The following is a 21,492-nucleotide window of genomic DNA, read 5'->3' on the forward strand; positions in this document are numbered from 1 at the left end:
TTTTGTGGTTAGATTGCTCGCCACTGGACCCAATGTTCGCGGGTTCAATCCCGACCGAGGTCGATGGATTTTTAAGGGTGATAAAAATCCGTAGCACAATTTCCTTCGGAGGGGAAGTAAAGCTGATGGTCCCATGTAAAAGAACGTTGATACGAGATGTTTCGTAAGCAAAATTCAGCGGCCATATCTCTACCCAAGTCTCTCCTGATTCATTGCTTCACTGCTAGATGGCTCTGGCAGTCAAATCAGGAGTGAGTAGAATTTGTGCAGAGGCAGTGGGCTTGTCACTCATTATTAAAAAATGCACGCTTTAAAGACTATGAAACCTCCGAAAGGAGGCCCTGTGCTCCACTTAGGAGTTACAGGAACTATCTATTTACTCTATCTAAATAAAACATTACTAAAATTAAGATAACGTCCATACTTTCATCTAAAATATATGCATATTATTAATAACATGGCTGTTCTTACGCTAGTGCGGCCGCCAGTGTAGTGTATAAAGCAGGTCACTCTGCTATGGACTTCAGTTGTGGCGTAGGTGATCAGTACTGCAGATCATGGCTTGCATGTCGTCGAGACTGGAATGCTTTGCACCAGCGAGGTAAGGGTTCGAGACTCGCTTATATGAAAATATATACGAATACTTCTTTTAACAATTTCTGATTAGTTGGAAGATTATCTTGGAAGTAGTGAATTGTAAAGAGGGAACATAATTAATTGTCATTATTAGTAGGATCTTTAAAGTAAACATTATGTAAAAATAAGCTCATTAATAGTACGACGTTTTCGTCGGATACGGGAAACAAGAAAATTACGATTGGATTTGTAAAAGTAAATTTATCCGTGGTGGTTACGAAGCACGCCATGCAGACGTATTGGGTATTATCCTCCAATGAAAAACACTGAAACCAATTAAAAGCGAGATTGGATGAGCTGGAGACATGTAGTGGAAAATAGAATAATTCTGCTTTGTTGGGAATAAAATCTCGTCCGTACACGTCATATCCTGTCACTGTACTGATTGAGCGAGTGTGTTATTATGCAATAGAACGTTATTCTCTGAAAAATAATTTATTAACTAGACAATGGCATGCAAATTCGAGGTCATGTTTTTAAAATAAACAGGTCGTCCTACGCTACGTGTAACATCTCACACGTAATGAATGATTATTTGGTTATTTTAAGACGTTTCTTCATCTGTACAGATTTTGTAGCATTAAATGGTAAGTTGATTGCGAATTATGCATAAATATGTGAAATAAAGTGACTGTGGAACATTTAAGATATACCAGTAGTTTCTTGGAGAACTGAGAAATATCACGAAGAATCTAAGGATAACAGTTATCCGGCCCGAGATTCGAACCAAGAACTTTGAAATACGAAATAAGAATGCTAACTACTTTTCTTACCATGAAGCCGTAACTTGTTTTTAAGGACTCATATACAAAGTCTGATAGAAAGTTATTTCTTACGAACGAAATTTATTGTTGTTTTTCTGAAATACATAGAAGGTACTGCCCTGGTGCGCTTAACGTTAGTCATTTGTTTGTCTTCCATCTTGATCGTCGTAAAGAAAATCGAGGTAATCGACTTCAACAATTAATCGAGATATGTGCTAGAAACCATAGGCTTGTGGTAATGTTGTGTTTTTATACCACAAAACAAAATTTTGTAGGAAAAGAAAACTATATTCGCTGTTAAAGTTCTGAATTTTTTTTATATTTTCAATTAAATTATTTGGTTATTCCGTCAAATCACAATGTATTTTAAAATAAGATAATTAAAATATCATTCTGTGTTCCATATCGAATAATCGATTTACAATTGGAACAGTTACAACATGTTTCGGTTTTATTAAACCATCATCAGGTGTAAAATTATATTAAATTTAAAACTCAATTACAATTTTTTTACAATTTTTCGTAGTGTAGTTTTTTGGAGGTCGTGTCCAGATATTTTCATATAATGGATCAACTTTATTGTTTGAAGTGATACTTTTGATGTTTACATCGGTCTGTGAAGTAAATGATTCAAAGAAACATTAATGAATATAGAAAACAATTAAATAAATAAATAAAATAATATTATAAGGAAAGTAAAATAAACATACAAGAGATGAAATAGTAGACAACACAGTGTCGATTATTCGATATGGAACACAGAATGATATTTTAATTATTTTAATTATCTTATTTTAAAATACATTGTGATTTGACGGAATAACCAAATAATTTAATTTTAATTTAATAAATCACAATATGACGCAACTACACTATTTTATATTTTCATTAGATTTTTATCTCGAAACTACAGTGTTTTGGAAGCTGTCCTTGCCTCAGCTACCTATCAATTTGGATAATTTTAATTCCCAGCCAACAACATTGGTTCTAGTCGACGCGTATAAACTTATTCGGGCAACTGAGATTAGCTTCATCCAATGGACTCAACCAGATAAGTAGCTTCCCTGATATCGTAAGCAGAGCCAACTTTCGAAACTTTATACGGTTCCTACAATAAGACCACGGCAAATGTCCAAGAATATGAATCAGCTTAAAGACACACTTTTATAAAAAACATTTACTCTAGTGGTTCTCAATATTCTGGAGCTCGCAGCACAATTAGAATATTAGGATATTAATTTTTTTAATATTTGTGGCAGACTGTCAACAAACGGAATCCGTACAAATTCATTTTCTGCATGGAGTGGAGTGATATTCATTCATATCCATTGTTTTAACATCGCTACCAACAATAACTGTTGCTACATGGTAGAACTGTAACTAATTTCTGCTTTCATGATTAAAATATAAGTTTTGCTTTAACTAAGTACTAAACGTTTCAAATTACGGATAACAATGTGATATTAACATTTTTTATTTTTAATTTGCATATTTAATTGTATATAATCAATCTTCTATTCAAAACCGCGGCTTATTTGACAAAAGATCACAGCACAACGTTTAATAATCACTGTTTTAGCCTAATGTTATATTCAGTATTTTTAATGTTTCTGCTAAGAAATTTAGTTATTAAAAAAATTGCGCTTATCTGCTGTCATTTGATGAAGTATGATTCCCTACTGTTCGTAAGCCATACGTAAGACTCATGGTTGAAGTATTGGTTGTATTTCAGTCCATCTAATGTCACTAATCCTTAATAGGTTTGTGACATTTAACGAGAACAGACCTAAGTTACTTCCAGACCTGCACAATATACAAATTGCCCACAAAAGATGTAAACAGAATCAACTTTAATGGCTGCTTGTCAGTTATTTTCTCACCGCTGTCAACTGTCCCACGAAGCTAACAGTGGTCACTTTCAACACTTAAAATATATTTGTTAATTCATTAATTCAATTCAATTCAATTAAATTAATTTATTTACGTGTTTGCCAACAGCAAGAAGCCAATAACAGGCAAGCACTGATAATACATACAATAGTAATGAAATAATAATGAAAAATAGTACACAAACAGATTAACTAAACTTATACATGTACAGTATTAAATATAACTGCCAAGTACAGGCAAACCCAAAATAGAAACAATATTAACACAAAGCAAAATAAATGAAGAAATATAAATAAAAGCAAATAATCCACCTAGGGAACACTAATATAATTGTAAAACGTTAAACAAATATAAAAAACAGATAACGAAGCTAGATCATCTATGAGACACCTATCTAGATCATTTCCCTTATTGAGAACGTGTCCTCAAGGGAGACAAAGTTTATGCTAAATACGTCCAAAGATTTACATACGTCATTTGCAGCGATGACGCACCTGGCTGAAGGACTATGCCTTAGTGCACTGCTCACATTAAAAGTAGACAATTCTCTTATTTGCCTCGCTGGCACACGTTAACCAACAGTGTCCATAATGGAATGGCAAATTATTTTGCCCTTAAATACATTAATAAGTGCCAGTGTTAACATAAGTAATGATTTGTTTTATTAAAATGTATTTACTTCATTAATTGAATATCTTTTGGGATATTCTGTTTGTGTTGAAGGCGAAAAAGACCACGACATGCCTTCTACAGTGACTCACCACAACACATACAACTTAGAGGAAATACACCAGGACTTATGAGGCTATGCTAAACACATTTTTAATAATGATTTTGGCATTTTATCTTTTTCCCGATTTAACTAAATTAAAAGGATTATATATCTATGTTTATCATTATTTCTGGACGTAGATCCTTAGTGTAATGACGTAGAAGCAGGGAATTTGACATGATAATGGCCACATTGGTTCGATACGTGTTGTTCAAGCGAGCAGACAGAACACTTTGTGTGTGAATAGTAAAACCAAGTATCCATATAGAACACCGAGATGCTACACTACAAACCTGTTTTTGAGATAAGAGTTTCTGTCCATGAGTATAACAGAATTCAGCATCTTACACCCGCCAAAAGCCCAACTAATAAAATATTTATATATTCAGGATTTGGTTTGCTGATATGGTAACTAATTTACCTACTTTGTGATTAACTTAAATGTACAATATATATAGTCCTCTTGCTAGAGACATCAGACTATTATTCAAAAGTGTTTATTGTAAAGTGAGAGAGCCAGTCTATTTGATACTTGTAACAGGAAGATGTATTTGATCATAGAGTGTGGTGTGTTCTTTATTCGCACTTGGGGGAGCCAGGGGCAGATCGGGGTATTGGATTTATTTCGTCTGCGTTGCAATCTATCGGGACCGGGTGAAATACCATTAGCATAGGGCAGTGGTATTCAACCTAGGGTACGCGTACCCCCGGGGGTACGTGAAATTTAAAAAAAATTATTATTTTATGATAAACACTGAATAATCAGTAATGTAATTTATTTTAGATGTAGATTATATACTATGTATAACTTGAATTATACACCAACAACTTTGGGGGTGCAAAGTTGAAGAGAAATTATATCTGGGGGTACGCGAACAAAAAAGGTTGAATACCATCAGCATAGAGCACAGGGTCATGTCATCTCAGTCAGCGCCATTTTGTGGTTACAGTTTCTAAAATAATCACCCATGCAGGTTTTTGCTCCTACATTTTAGAAAATTTTCTCAAATTCCAGTGAAGGTAAGACCTATTCATTATTCATATCCACTTTGTTAAATGATACATGTTACAAGGTGTTTTCTATTTTTATTTATTTTCATGTTGTCATTTTTGGTGGGACAATCCTAACCTCAAAAAGCATACTAGTGGCAGGGTAGAATGGGGTACCCCGTTTTGCCCCGAGTGAAAGTAGAGAAGAGGATCAAATGACGAGTGTCTGTATTGTGGCGATGTCTATTCGCAGACTATTGAAGGGTGGATCGGGTGTTCGTCTTGCCTGAAATGGGCCCATAACTCATGTGCAGGTGTTGGTAGTCATGATGATGAAGAGGTGCACGTGTGTGCCGTCTGCTTTAGGCCTAAGTAGATTTCAAATGTGTAAAGTTTCGACATTTTAATTTGTGTACTAAATCATTTTTATATCCTACGTCATAATTATTAGATAATCTGCGTCTTCTTACAACTTTTTCAAACATATATCAACCATACTCCGTCTTGCCCCGGAAGAAGCCATGCATACCAACAACATTAAAATAAATAATTTTACAGAAGATTGCAGCCATTCTTGTAGATATGTTACAATGTGTATTTACTAGTTTTGAGAAATGTGTCCAGTTGCGCATGAATGCTGGAGGTGACCACTTTCAGCACTTTATGTGGAATGCAGTTTACAACAACTAAGCTATGTGTACTTACATTTGATAACCATTGATGCATAAATAATTGTTTAATTGCTGAACGTTGGAGCCTCTAGAGAGTTTATCATCTATTTTGATATCAAAATATTTTAAGAATCTGTGACCAAATCCCATCCTGTTTCAGTTCCGAATTCAATAAGCTCTACTTTAAATTTACCTTCCATATAGCTATCTATGCTTTGAAATCAGTATTTTTCCTTAAATTTTCCCCTGAAAGGTTTCAGATGCATTTCTGGTTTCCAAAATTCACGCTGCTATCCCAGGCATTTGAATCTGTCTCAGTTACATAACCTCACAGTGAATTCGTAATAATATATAAAATTATTAATTTTGCTTTTGTGTGTTGCAGTGAAATAACATTTACCATCAATGAGAAGAAGTACACAGGTATGAATTTATAAGAAGGAAGAGTATAATAATAAGAAAAGGTGTGAAAAAATAATTTTCACATCTATCATATTGGTTGTAAGTAAAACTAACTTAAATTATAGACCGTATTAAGCTCTTTACTACAAAAGATAATGTAAATGTGAACGAAGCTAATAGTGGAAAAGTGTCCCTATCATCAGGGTTCTGATGTGACTGGATACCTCGAACGTCGCCTGAGTTGGTTCCCGAAACGTCGGTTTACTACGGTAACCAGTTGACGCGGCTGATTGCCCGAGAGGATTTCACTGATTGTACTCGCCGCGAAAGCCTCAAATCATATATGAAGGTTATATGTTTGACTAAGGTAAAATACATTTTAGTTTCTAAATACATTTTTCCAATTTATTCCAGTTTCTTTTGTGGATAAGAAGATAAGTAGATTCAATTCAATTCAATTAATTTATTTACGTGTTTGCCAACAGCAAGAAGCCAATAACAGGCAAACACTGATAATATATACAATAATAGTGAAATAATAATGGATAATATTACACAAACGGATTAACTAAACTTATACATGTACAGTATTAAATGTAACTGCCAAGTACAGACAAACCCAAAATAGAAACAATATTAACACAAAGCAAAAAATGAAGGAATATAAATAAAAACAAATAATCCACCTAGGGAACACTAATATAATTGTAAAACGTTAAAGAAATATAAAAACAGATAACGAAGCTAGATAATCTACAAGACAATCTATCTAGATCATTTCCCTTGTTGAGAACGTGTCCTCAAGGGAGACAATGTTTATGCTAAATACGTCCAAAGATTTACATACGTCATTTGCAGTGATGACGCACCTGGCTGAAGGACTATGTCTTAGTGCACTGCTCACACTAAAAGTAGAACATTCTCTTATTTGCCTCGCCGGCACACGTAAACCAACAGCGTCCATAATGGAATGGCAATTTATTTTGCCCTTAAAGACATTAACAAGAAATAACGCATCGAGATGTTGTCATCTGGAATAAAGTGTTCTAAAATTTAAAGTAGATAGGATCAATTCATATTTTCGGGGGATATTAAACTGGAAAAATCGGTAATTGCATACTGGCAAATTTTCTTTGAATATTTTCTAATTTATTAGAATCTGTCTGTGGAAGATTATTCCATACGACCGAGGCATAGTCAAGCTTTGACCTAATTAAAGCATTATATAAAACAACAAGGCTGTCTAAAGAGGAAAAATTATAATAAAACGAATAAGCCCTAAGGTCCTTAGTGCCTGGGAATGAACACAATTTACATGACAGTGAAAATATAGTTTACTGTCTAACAAAACACCAAGATCTTTTATACAATTAGTACGCAAGATTAAAAAGTCACTAACAATGTAATTAAAATGGATGCTGTTGGTTTTACGTGTGAACGATATAATTTTGGTTTTCTCTATGTTAAGTTCCATATTGCTATCATTACACCACTCATGTACGGAATCGATATCTGCTTGAAGAGCTCTGCAGTCATGCACAGATTTAATATCGCGATATAGTTTCAAGTCATCAGCAAATAAGAGAAATTTAGAATACTTAATTTTGTCGCAAAGGTCGTTAATAAAAATATTAAATAAGAGAGGTCCCAAGGTAGAGCCTTGTGGAACTCCAGATAACATGAATACATAAATAAATAAATAAATATTATGTTAAAGCCACACATTTAGGATGTTCCATACTTTACTATAAATTTTTACACTTACGTTGTATGCTACTTATTGTAACATTTGTTAGTAGACCCACATGCAATTCATTGTAGTTTTTTGTTTTTTCTGGGAGCATTCAGAATGCAAAGATGCAAGAATATATTTGGAAACTGTGTATTCCAGTATAAATTACAAATCTTGTTTATAAGCGTGCAGAATTAAAACAAAATACATATATACAGACACATAATTGTTAGTCCAGTTCATTTGAAAACAACAGTTAGATTGTTAATTCTGGTAAAATTCTTTTATTTTTGTTAAAAAAAGGGATATTTCTTTTTCGTGTCCAATACGCACCAATCAGCATGGTGTGCATTGGTGGTTAGCAGGATTCACGACCCATCAGTACATGGGTTCGATCGGGACCCCCTTTTTGTGAAATGATGATGAAAGTGGAGTAATTGTTGGGATGCCACGGAGAAACCGGGGAATCCCCGGAGGAAACCTACGTGATGCCTGGACCACGGTCTTGCCCAACACAAGTAGAAAATCTGAGCACCGCCGGGAATCGAACCCGGGACCCCAGTATTACACGCCCAGCGTTCTAACATCTAGACCACCGTAGCGGTGAAGAGATATTCAAGCTTGAAATGTCACAATGAGAAGGCACAGGAACTTCTACACATAAAAGAAAATTGTTAAGTGGCTTACTGTAGATATACAACTAAAGTTATTATGGAAAAAAAAAGGCTGTATTGAAGTTATACAGACTTCTGTGTCTTAAATAGGATGTCCTGCCATCTGATGCATGCCCATATACGAGAATATACAATTTATGCAGTAAATTGTTATATTATTTTGCTTTAGAATGCAGACATAAATTGCTAACTGGAAATCAGCTAGTAAGATTATAGAACTGACACTCAGGTAAGATGGTAGTTCCGTAAATCTTAAGCAAGTGAAAGTTATGTTAAAAAAAATTCTCACAGGGAAAAAACCTCCTCATGAGTTTACCGCAGTAAAAAAAATAAATTGACCATTTAAACCAGGGGTGGCCAACCCGCGGCCCGCATGTGGCCCGCCTTGAACATTTTTCCGGCCCGCGAGATTCATCACACTTTTACAAAATATATTTATATTTAATTTTTAGTGCTATATATTTCTTTACAATGTACGCTTAGTATCATTATTTTTATATTATCTATGTTTACATGTAAGAATAATAGTAAACACAATAATAATAACTCATTATGTTTCAATTTTTCACTCCAAAAAAATGTCTATAGTGTATCTAAATCTAATATGGGGATATATAATTTTATATGTGGCCCGCGGAGTTATGATGCATTTCCAAAGTGGCCCGAAAGATCATTTGGGTTGGCCCAACCTGATTTAAACAATCTACAAGTTGTATGGTATTATGTAAAATTTAGAATTTAGCCAAAAACATTTAACATTATAAAACTGAGAATGTATTAAAAAGGTATATACAATTAAGACAATGAAAATAAAACCAATGTTAAGAGAAAAATGGGAGTAAATATGATTTTATAATTATATGTGCTACTGGGGTAGTAAAATGTAGTTTTATTTGAAGATTTCTGTCTTCTGGGTTGTTGCGCTGTGTAGTCTGGTCGATGTTTACCAACGTTTCTGAGGTCATACTGCCTCCATCATCAGGGCGATGAGTATGAAGATTTCTGTCTTCTGGGTTGTTGCGCTGTGTAGTCTGGTAGATGTTTACCAACGTTTCGGAGGTCATACTGCCTCCGTTATCAGGGACCTTCAAAATACTGCTATGAAAAATGGTAAAGTGACAGTCAAGTTTGACAAACACTATTTCCTAAAGTATAAACATCATTTATCTTTGTCACATACCTACTGATTTGAGACTTTCGCAGCGAGTACAATAAATAAAATCTTCTTGGGCAATCAGCTGCGTCAACTAGTTACCGTAGTAAACCGACGTTTCGGGTATCCAGTCACATCAGAACCCTGATGATTTGGACAGAGTTGGTTCCTGAAATGTCGGTTTACTACGGTAACCAGTTGACGAGGCTGATTGCCCGAGAAGATTTTATTGAAAGATATTAAATTTGTGAAATGACACATCATACATTTTAAACCTTCCCATCCCAAACACTTAAAATCACCACTGCATAAATTGTCTCCCCCAGCCTTAGGACTAAAAAAGCATTTCTCATCATGTCTCTTAGTAACACTTATTTGACAGTAAATTAGTTTATTGATGACTTCATAGGTCATATGAGGTGTGGGGCAGCATACTTTTCATATATTAGCAACAATTATTGGGTAATTTTTTAATAATAATATTGCAAAATAATCATTAGTTTTAAAGGGTAAACTTTTTTGATACAGTTTATTAAATAGGGATGAGAGATTCTTAACACAAATGTAAAATGTTTGTGATGCTGGATAGAAATTTTGGAACAATTTTCTTAGTGAAATTGAGTGGAAACATAATTTTAAAATTTGTGATTTAATTTTTTAGTCAGTGGAGATATTCCACCAGGGACGTCTCTCAACACATACATACGAAACCATGCGAATCTGAGAGGCACAAAAGTTATGTGCCATGAGGGTGGCTGTGGGTCTTGCATTGTGGCAGTGAGATCGCAGAATGCTTTCACGAAAGAGAAATCAACATACGCAGTCAACTCGGTGAGTTTACTCTATCTGTAATCTAAACCACAGCTACATTTGATGACTTCGCATTTTGGAAATTTTGCAGCGTTTTATATATTGGCCTTATTATGATACGTTAATTTATTGGGTGAAATTATTGAATACGATAACTTATTAACAGTTGGTAAAAAGTTTGTTCTACAAATGAACAAAGAGGAAATGTTTTTGTTTATGTTTTATTACCAGATTAGGAAAAACGTAAAAGTAATATTGACCCGTGCCATGTCATGTGAAGGTGTATGGGGAATGCAAAGGTAGTTATGCATATTTCGTCCAGTGACAGAGACTGGCTCTATCTAAGGGACCCAACAGGGTAGGTACCTCTCACCTGAAGATGGAGACAGAACCAGCCTCCAAAATGTCATGGTTTTAAAGAACAGACGATGGAAAAAGTCCTGACAATGAATAATTTTAAATGTAAACTACCGTCGTCAAAACCCTTTAGAATCGAATATTTCACAGATGTTCACTAGATAGAGGAGAGTGGCTGGATTTATAGTCTGGATGTTTTATCCCTAGGAAAAGGGAATCTTGTGCTTGGATTGGAGGTTTAAATAAAGTTATGATTTAAGATTAAAGGTAGTTATTAAATAGGTACTGTATGACATTTTTATTGAGTTTGGAATACGATAGAAACTTGTTAGTTTAATTAAAATGTGTGTGGATGGGGTATCTAGTCGAGTAACTCTCCTACACGCTAGCAAGGACATAGGCCGAGAAGTAAATGTAGACAAAACTAAATAAATGGGCGTAATATGAAATCAACACTGGTAAGAGTGACGGAACATAATTAAAAGTAACACATCATTTGAAAATATTTCAAAATTTAAGAGTCTGGGAACAAGAATAACAAATAGAAATAATGTGTATGATGAAATTAAGAGTAGATTACATTAGGGAAACGCTTGTTTTTACTCAATTAAAAAACTTATCATCTTCTTCATCATCTTTATCATCTTCAGTTAAGATCAGGATATACAAAACAATGATTTTGCCTGTTGTCTTGCATAGTTGTGAAGGAAGAAAGTAGATTACAAGTGTTTGAAAAAAAAAGGTGCTCAAGAAGATATATGGACCTAGAAAGGATGAAATGAGTGGGGAATTTAGAATATTACGTGACAAGGAGCTGTGTGAATTGTACGGGTCACCTAGCATAGTGAGGACAGTGAAATCTAGGAGGCTTCTATCAGCTGGACATGTAGCACTCATGTCGGGGAAGGCAAGGGGTGCATACAGAATTTTAGTGGGGAAACCTTCTGGAAAACCACCACTGGGAAAATGTAGAAGGAGACAGGAGGATAATAGCAAGATGGATCTTAGGGAGATGGGCTGTGAGGATGCTAAATGCATGCAGTCAGCTCAGGATTGTGTCTGGTGGCAAGCTTTGGTGTTGTTCATGTTGGCCCTGCAGGTTCTGTTGCCAGGAGTTAGTAGTTGATATTTATTAAATCCTTAGTTTCTGTGGCAAAGTTTAATTTGCTGGAACAAACAGAATGATGTTTATGATGCAGCTGATTAAAACTTTAAAAAAAATCCTGCTATTCCATTAAGAATTTTATATTTGAAAATGGTTGTCTTCTTGGTTGTTGCACTGTGTGGTCTGATAAAGTTTACTGGTGTTTCAGAGGTCCTTGCTGCCTCCATCATCAGGGCAATTATTGCCCTTATGATAGAAGCACAACAACCCAGTTGACAGCTATCTTCAGACTTATTGCCATGAAAACCTCAAATCTTACTTATTCGTCTTCTTCTTCTTCTTCTTCTTCTTCTATGACTCTCCGGTCTGTATTCGGTCCATGGCCTCCTCAATCCTCCTCTTCCATTCCATCCTCTGTTAGGTCCGTCTGTCCGAGGCTTTGATCAAGGTTTCGAAACATCTTCCTTTTTATGGTGCAAGGTTGTTAGCCTTGCGACCAACCCCCAACCTGGAGGACCAGGGTACCTGTCTTAGTCTGACCTCTCCCCCTTGACCAATCTGGCTAGGGAGGCCCTACCAGTAGCCATGCTACCGCCAGCATAGCTCTTGGGATCACCGAGGTACTCAAGCCCCACCACCACGACAAGGTGCAGGTACCATTAAGTGGGGGCTCAAATCCTACTATTTTATATTTATTTATGCCTATCTAAATTTGTAAAAATGAAAACAAGCAAAACAGGTGCTTCATATGGGCATGAAACTGGTATGTCAGTTATAAGGGAAGATATCTCAGGGCAAAGTGTCGAGGAAAGGGCTTTAATCTGGGAGATAACATTTAATAATTTGTGCGTTATTAAGCTAGTATACTCTGCTGTTTAGGCTGTTAGATATAGAAGAATGATATATGAGTGGAGGAACAGAGCTGCGCAAAAAATATTTTGGTTTGTATGCCTCAAGGGAAGAGACCAGGTGAGGGAAGTAGGTGTGGATTGGTGGAAAATACAAAGCTACCACAATAAAAATTTCATCAGTTTACTGCCAAGTCTGATGAGTCTTATAAATAAAAAGGCATAATTTAAAGTAGCATTAAAAAGATACTTACTCTCCTGATTAATTTCTAGCATCACAAGTAAGTCATAGTATTTGTCACAGTTTTTGTCTTTATGTAATGTAAATAGGTAGTACAATTTATCTGCTGTATGTAATGAGTGAATGAATTTGTAACATGTTACTAATTATGTGAACCCTTCATTTAAAATATGTGATATTTTACAAAACTATGAATCATATTTGTGATACGTGTAATAAGTATTATATTATTATGACTTATTTCATACCCTTTTATTATCTGACTAACTTATGGACCCATGAAATGTAATACAAATGTATGTATGTAAGACGAGTGGACATTGACATGAATAATATTTCAGTGCCTGGTGCGTGTGCATGCCTGCCATGGCTGGGCCATCAAAACAATTGAAGGAATTGGTAACAAGAAGACAGGTTACAACATTTTACAGACAAGACTTGCTCAGATGAATGGCACACAGTGTGGCTACTGTTCACCAGGAATGGTGATGAACATGTACAGGTTTGTATACAACACACAACAATATATATTTTCTGAATCTGAGAACCTTGTGTTGAGTGTCATTAGTGGTTTTCTTGGTTGCAACAACATGTATGGTAGTCTTGTATGTGGTTAAGAACATTTTGGAGGAAAGTATTACCTCTATCCTCAGAATTGAAATGAATTTAGTACAAAAATGGGCCTGGAGGTCATTGTACTTTCTATTGTCAATGCTATTATGTTTTATTTTGATTTCTATTGATGATGTTTCTATTAATATTGTTGTTTTTATTGCTATTGACATTCTTTCATCATTGTAATCATCATCATCATCACTGTCATCATTATCATCATCATCACTGCCACCACCACCACTATTATCCTCATCATCATCATTCTTTACTGAAACTTTTCAACAATAACCTCCAATCACATTAATGCAATGACAACTTAATATTATATCAGTGCAACAATGACATAAAACACAAACCTTTGACTTGACTGACTTTTTTTTAAAAAATAGACTAAGGTACAAAAAAGCCTTATGTGTTGGGTTTGTTTATTTTTCTTCATTCCCATTTGTCCCTCATTTGCAGGGTCTGCATTTTTACCCCTCTTGGACGTTTTATGATTGATCTATTTTTTGGACATTGGTAGAACTCATTGCATGAGTGATGAGCCCTATCTGCAAGGCTTCTACCTATACAAACACAGAAAGACGCGGACAAACATCCATGCCTTGAGTGGGACTCGAACCCACGGTCGCAGCGGCCAGGCGCACGAGGTCCATGCCTCAGACCACGTGGCCACTGCGCCAGCATGATGGGTTTATGTTTATGCTTTAAAATATAAATATTTTAAAGTCTAGGTTTGTTACAGACAACAAATTTTGTTACAGTGTGCTTTCAAATAGCTGCCTTGCTGATGTCAGCACCTGTAACACCTTGTTAATGTCTGTGTACTCCAAAGAGTACACCTTTCCAATCTTGTTGTGTGAAGCTCATTTTTCTTCTCAGAGTACAAAGAATTGGTAGTGGCATGCAATTTATCTTGTTTTCTTTAGATGGAAAAAAATAATGAGCTTCATATTGAGTCAAGTGTAGCTAAACACAATGATTCTTAGAAAACAAGTTGGCAACTGTTTTTAATACCTGATTCACTTCTAATGTAGCCTGAAGAATGATAAAGCTGTCAATATGCAAGAATTGGAGAACTCTTTTGGTGGTAACATTTGTCGCTGCACTGGTTATCGTTCTATTCTGGAAGCCTTCAAATCTGTTGCTGTAGATGCCCCACCACAACTAAAGAACAAAGTAGAGGATATTGAGGTTAGTTTGACTTTTATTTCTGTAGAATTATCCTTTTGCAGAGTGGAAATCTGAATATAAAGCAATCCCCTTCATAAGAATGTAAAAAAACACAGTGAGTCATTTCATGAGGTAAAGTTTGTGTGCTCTACTGCCAATAATTGATCTAGCATGTTATGATCTCTCATACAGAGTATGTGTAGTTTTCTGGTTTATATACTGATAGCAGAGTGCAACCACTTCTCTACATCAGAGCACCTCTTCTTATGTAAACTACTGTAAATGTGTAAAATCAATTCCCTTACAGTGAAGATATTTTAGGTTCCAAATTACATGTATTTTATTACCGTAATTTGAATGTCATTATTATAACAAAATTAGAACCTTGCAGTGTTATATGATGCATTAGAAAGTAATACTTATCATGCTGATTAATATATATTGACAAAGGAATCACAAAAGGTGGATACAAGATTAGTAAGTAATAAATACCATATTTTTCAGTGAACATTAGCAGGAAGGCAAACACTTGAATTTAAAGAAAATTGACAGATTATGTAGTGTGTGCGTGCACATATATGTGAGTGATTGATTACGCATGTTCATGAATGTGTATTCAACAACACAGGACAAACGGTTAATCAAAAACTCAGTTTGCAATAGAAAGCTTCAATATAACAGTCATGAATATAATGACAATTAACCCTTTACACACCATGCCTTTACATGTCGTGTCCCACTCAAGAGTCTATTGTGGCGACGTAGTTTGATAGATTACCACTAGATGGCAAATCTGACAACTTTATACATTATTATTATTATTATTATTATTCAGTGTTCTGTCTTACGACAGGTCCATTGCTCTGCCCAAACAGAGCTCTCCAGTTGTCCCTATTCTCGGCTTCTCGCTTTAATTCCTGGAACTTCATCTTCTTTCCTTGTTTCAGATCGTCGGTTAGCTGTATCAGTCTTCTTCCCAGTCCTCGCTTTCCTTCAACCTGGCCTTCGGTGATATCACTCAGTAATCCATTCCTTCTCATAATATGTCCCAGCCAGTTAGCTTTCCTTCGTGTAATCGCCTGCAGAATGTTTCTTTGCTCGTTGACTCTCCTCAATACTTCTTCGTTGGTCACTCGATCCGTCCACCTGATCTTCTCTATTCTTCTCCAACATCATCACATTTCAAAACTCTCCAGGTATTTCTGTTCCTTCTTCGTGAGTGTCCAAGTCTCTGCTCCATACGTAACACTTCACTAGTTTCTTCTTCATCTCCAAGCCCAACTTGCTAGTGAGAAGTATCCTCTTCTTGACGAAAGCTGCCTTGGCCATGGCTATCCTTGCTTTTACCTCCTTGGTGCATAGAGCGTCCGTCGTGATTATGCTTCCCAAGTACTTGAAATGCTTCACATTCTCCAGCTGTTGGTTTCCAATTACAACGTTCAATGGTTCTGCTCTCGGTGCTATCCTCATTACTTTTGATTTTTCAATGTTGATTTCCATTCCATACTCTCTACCTGTTTCCACTAACTTGTCCATCATGTTCTCTTCCTCCGCCAATACTACTAAGTCGTGTGCATACTTTACAGTCGTTATCACTCTTCCTCCAATTTTGAAGTCTCCAGAGCTTCCTTGGCAAGCCATTCCCTGTACAGGTTAAAAAGAATTGGTGATAAGCAGCATCCCTGTCTTACTCCTCTACCTATCTCGACGCTGTTGGTGTCTCCTGAGTCCAGTCTCACTTTGACTTTTTGCTGCATGTACAGGTTTTCGATTAGTCTTCTATCTCTCCAATCAATTCCAATTCTCTGTAGGATCCTCATTAATTTCTTCCATTTTACTCGATCGAAAGCCTTCTTCCAGTCGATGAAGCAGGCACATACTTCTTCCTTGACATCGAGAACTCTCTCTGAAATTATTCTCATAACTCCGATGGCATCTCTGGTTCCTCTTCCTCTCCTGAATCCAAATTGGTCATCTCTCATCACTTCCTCTATCTTCTTTTCTAGTCTTTTAGTCAGTATTCTAGTCATTATCTTCGCCGCATGTGAGATTAGGCTGATGGTCCTGTAATCACCGCACTTCTTGGAATTCTTTTTCTTCTGTAATGGAATCATCGTTACTTCCAGAAAGTCCTTGGGCCACTCACCGGAGGTGTATATCTTGTTAGCGAGTCTAGTAAGAACCTTCACTCCTTTCTTTCCAAGTTTTTTCAATAAGTCCGATGGGATTTCATCATCTCCCATAGCTTTTCTTCATCTCATATCCTTTATGGCCCTCTCTACCTCGCTCTTCAGTATCTCTGGACCTTTGTCGACCTCCTCTACTTCTTCTTCTGGCTCCAATTCCATCTCCATCTCATCCGGTCGATTGGCCTTGTCATAGAGCTCTTCAATATAATTTTCCCACACAGCTTTAACTTCATTCTGGTCACTGACTATCTTTCCTGATGGGTCTTCTATTTCCTGTGTTCGAATTCCGTTGTTCTCTTTCCATCCTAGTTCTTTCGCCTTTGCATACATCATATCGTATCTACCAATTCTCTGGAGTGTCATTATCTCATCACATACTTCGTTGATGTAATCTTCTATCGCCTTGTCTGTTTCTCTTCTCAGTTCGTTGTTCAATCTTCGATATTTCTGTCTTCCCTCTTCACTGTTGATATTCTTCCATCTCCTCGTCTCATCCATCTTATCGAGCATAGCCTGTGTAATCCATGCCTTCCATGGTATCCTATTCATCCTACCAACCTTTTCTTCTAGTGCCACTGTTAGGCACTTCTTGACATTCGTCCATTCCTCTTCGACGCTTTCGCCTTCACTTTCACTTGATTTTCCTTCCAATTCTGCTCTTACTTCGTCTCGCGCGCTCTCCAGGTCCCATCTCTTCTTCCTCACCCCCTACTCCTGATTTTCTTCACTCTGGTGCTGACGTTTGCAACTAACAGAGTCGATGTCCGCTGATGGCACTGTTTTCACATCCTTTACGCTATTCCTAAATCGTTGCTTCACTAAGATATAGTCTATCTGGTATCTGCTCCTGTCTCCTGTGATGCTTCTTGAACCAGGTGTTGGTGATTACCAGTCCATTTCTTCGGCAGAAGTCAACCATCATGTCCCCTCTCCTATTCCTTATTCCCAGTCCATGAGGGCCGACAATGTTGTTTTCTGCTCCTTTCCCCATGACACTGTTCCAGTCTCCCATTTTTATGGTTTGCACTTTCCCTCTTCCTTCTATCTTCTCATATATTATTTCCGCTTCTTCATCGTCATGATCCGATGTTGGCATGTACACCTGCATTATCAGAATATCCACTGGTTCTGCATTCAACTTGATATGCATCAATCTGTCACTACACGCTTGCACTTTGATTACACTTTTCTTGATCCATTTCTGCATCTGCAACTTTCTACGTACAGTAGACAATTCTATCGATCTCTACAATTCTATCGATCTCTACACTTGAGACATCGATGTTTTTGTGTGATCGTGTTTTTTCTTGACAGCTGTCTTTCAAAATGGGTTTCTCAAGTAGTAAACACAGCATGACTGAAGATGAGATTTTAGATGTTGTAGGTAAGGATAATGTGTCAGACTTTTATGAAGACAGCGATGAAGACTTTTCTATCGACGAAGTTGTCGAAAGTAATGACGAAAGTGACGAAACAGAAAGAGAGGACGAGGAAGAAGAGAACGATGAGGCTGCTCCCCATTTAACAAAAAAAAAAAAAAAAAAAAAAAAAAATACTTTGGTTACTGCCACAAAATGTAATTCCACGTACAATATGGGTGAATGACACGAATTTTGTGCCACAGAAGCATGATTTTGACCGATTCCAGTAAGGGATTAAATGCCTGGGTTGGGACATGTGCAAAGTGTGTTAAAATTCTAGAGTTAAAGGGTTAACCCATCAACATTTCAGGTAATGAAACTTATACTTTTTAATTATTTATAAATTTTAAAATGTAATAAAGTAAGAATATTAGAGAATTTGTTTAATTTACATGTTCATACATAGTAACATCATATCAATAAAAGTAATTAGTACTTTAATGTTACATCATACTCAAATAATCAGGGCCATTTCAGATCATGCAATATTAGTATAGTTTCCTAAGTGTGCCGAAAATAAAAATGAATGTTTCAGCAAAAATAAATTATGTTGGAATTTTTATAAGTGGAACATTTCTTAACTGTTGCAGAGCAGTTTGCTTTTAATAATTGTACACTAATAAGTAAATGAATCAAATTTACTTTATTTTATCACCACTCTTAATAATTAAAACACATTATAATATCTTAAAACCTTGCATACCGTGCAGTGTATTGATATATAAAAATCATGCATACAGACAAAACTGTTTACACATTAAATAAAATAAATAAAATAATATGTGCCAAACGTGTTACTACCTCAAGAGGCACAAAGTGTTATTTAATCTGTAACAGTTTTGTTTGTAGACAGACTAAAGAATTAATGTTTTTGCCACTAGTGATGACCTCTTAAGATCAAAATGCATTTGGCACAAAGTTTTATTTAATGCATAAATAGTTTTGTTTGTATGCATGTTTTTTATGCATTTTAATATGAAAAAGAATCTATAATAAAATTTCTACAGCTTGCAGCTCTTACAGAATCAGTTGAATAGAGATATTTACTGTTTACGAACTATTTATTTATTATTTAAGGAACTACATAAGATGAAGAGTTGTCCAAATAGTGGCATGACATGTTCCTGGAATAGTAATGATGATTATGGTGAAGATGATGGGGATGACAGTAATGAAGATTTTGTCCATGTGAATGTGCATGGGGCAGAAATTGAGCAGTCACCAAAGCTTTCCCGTATTCATCTAAACTTGAAAAATGCTCAGTGGTTTAAAGTTACAAATACGAAGGAAATATTTGAAATTTTTGATAAAGTTGGAAATGTTCCATATGTCCTTGTTGGAGGGAACACAGCCCGTGGTAAGTCACAAGTTTTGTGTGGTATAATAGACACTGTAAGTATTATCACATATGACAGATATGTCTTTAACATTTATGCATTTAAGTACACAAAATAGATGCTTATAGGTCTCACTTGCATCTGTCTATCTATCTATCTGTCTGTCTGATTCAACTTGAGAAGTACTGAATTAGTTTTGATTAAATTTTGTATGAGCGTTATGCCCTTCGACTTTACCCCAAAATTGTACTTTTTAATTTCCTACAATTGGTAACATGAACATGGCAGATGAATGAAATTGTGAGCTGAAAGCAGCACTATCGCCAATCAATATAGGGTTCTAAAATTTTGTATGATAACATCTTCAAAATATATACAAATTTTGTTGTAGTAATTCTTTATAAAATGTGAAACAATAACATGGTTGTTGCTTGAAAGAAAAAGAAAAATTGTCTTGAAAAATATTGTCACATAATCATCTTCATGTGAGTCCAGTACATGAACACACAACTAAAATTGCATTATATAATTAATTTACATTAATTAAAGAATACATAATTTGTAAATTTAGCAAGGAAAGCTGTTTAATCTTTATTGTCCTGACATCGCATCTTATACACAGTCCATCATTACATGCATTAGAGTAACATACTGCTAAACAGTTAATTATGAATCTAGAGTTCAACTGGCAGCCCTGTAGTATGGGAATTTAAATTGTCTTTTCTTGCACAATTAATTCTGTATATGGTAACAGACCTTTCAGTTTATGGTTGTATCTTGTTTTATATTTTTCCTACTTGATAGTCTGTTACCTTTTATTGAAGTTAAAGTATTTCGTGTCATGACAACGTTACTTTTTTATTACAGTCTCGGTGTGAAAGTTATCTTGGGATGAACTTGTGTAATGTTTCAGTATTAATGTTTTTCGTTTCTATGAAAACATATGTAGTTACTTAACAGTGTTTTACAAAATCAAATTAAATACTTATGTTACATAATATGTAAACAATTGAAGAGACAATACATGCATCACATTATGTACATCCACGGTTAGAGCAAGGTCAATTATCGCGAATCTCTTATTTCTATAGTTATGCATTCTACTGTAAGAGGGAAACAAGGGTGTCTGAATAGTTACAACATTCTGATATTCTCTTACTAGATACTAGTGACTGTAAGTTTTAATGTAGATATGTGTGTTTCTTATTATAAATTTAGATTCTGATTATGTGCAATTTGCATTGCAGGAGTATACAGACTAACTGTAGAGCCGCAAATCTACATTGATGTGCAAGATGTTGCTGAATTGAAGAGTTATTCAACAGACTCAACTCTGACATTAGGTGGAAACTTGAGTCTGAATGATTGTATTAACCTCTTTAATACTGTGTCCAAGACAAAATATAATTATGCATATACAGAAATTCTGGCACGCCACATAGACTTGATTGCCAATGTCCCTGTACGAAATGTAAGTCATTTACTTTGTTTGTATCATTTGACATTAGCTAAATAAGGAAATATTAACTTCTTAGATAGTTCAAGTAATTATGTTTACAAATACTATCATGGAAATTATTTAGAAGACGGAAGAAATGGTTTATTCACCATTCAGCCACCTGACGCGGCTCGTTACCCGAGAGTCTTTCATCAACTATTTAGAAGACACTTTTAGTAATAAATAACCAAATAATGTTGAATTTAAAGTGAAA

General features: G+C 35.5%; 1 protein-coding gene across 7 annotated transcripts in view; it reads left to right on the forward strand.

The window, feature by feature from the left end:
* Window positions 1–500: 500 nt before the first annotated feature.
* LOC110834599 (uncharacterized) overlaps window positions 501–21,492 on the forward strand; it is a 56,296-nt gene continuing 35,304 nt past the window's right edge. For 5 of the 7 annotated variants that reach the window (XR_015536727.1, XR_015536729.1, XR_015536728.1 and 2 more), the window contains exons 1-7: window positions 501–601; window positions 6,109–6,146; window positions 10,346–10,515; window positions 13,387–13,547; window positions 14,698–14,854; window positions 19,521–19,800; window positions 21,028–21,251. Coding sequence is in view for 4 of the 7 variants with exons in the window: in XM_087354624.1 (XP_087210750.1) it covers window positions 558–601; window positions 6,109–6,146; window positions 10,346–10,515; window positions 13,387–13,547; window positions 14,698–14,854; window positions 19,521–19,800; window positions 21,028–21,251 (1,074 nt within the window). In the remaining 3 variants the exon portion in view is untranslated. Of the gene's footprint in view, window positions 602–6,108; window positions 6,147–10,345; window positions 10,516–13,386; window positions 13,548–14,697; window positions 14,855–18,247; window positions 18,754–19,520; window positions 19,801–21,027; window positions 21,252–21,492 lie in introns of those variants that run through there. The other 2 variants (XM_087354626.1, XM_087354627.1) reach the window with 2 other exon arrangements.

The sequence above is a fragment of the Zootermopsis nevadensis genome, unplaced genomic scaffold, assembly GCF_977971745.1.
Source record: "Zootermopsis nevadensis isolate Lab colony 2312 unplaced genomic scaffold, Znev_1.0 Znev_ptg000023l, whole genome shotgun sequence".
Lineage (NCBI taxonomy): Eukaryota > Metazoa > Arthropoda > Insecta > Blattodea > Termopsidae > Zootermopsis > Zootermopsis nevadensis.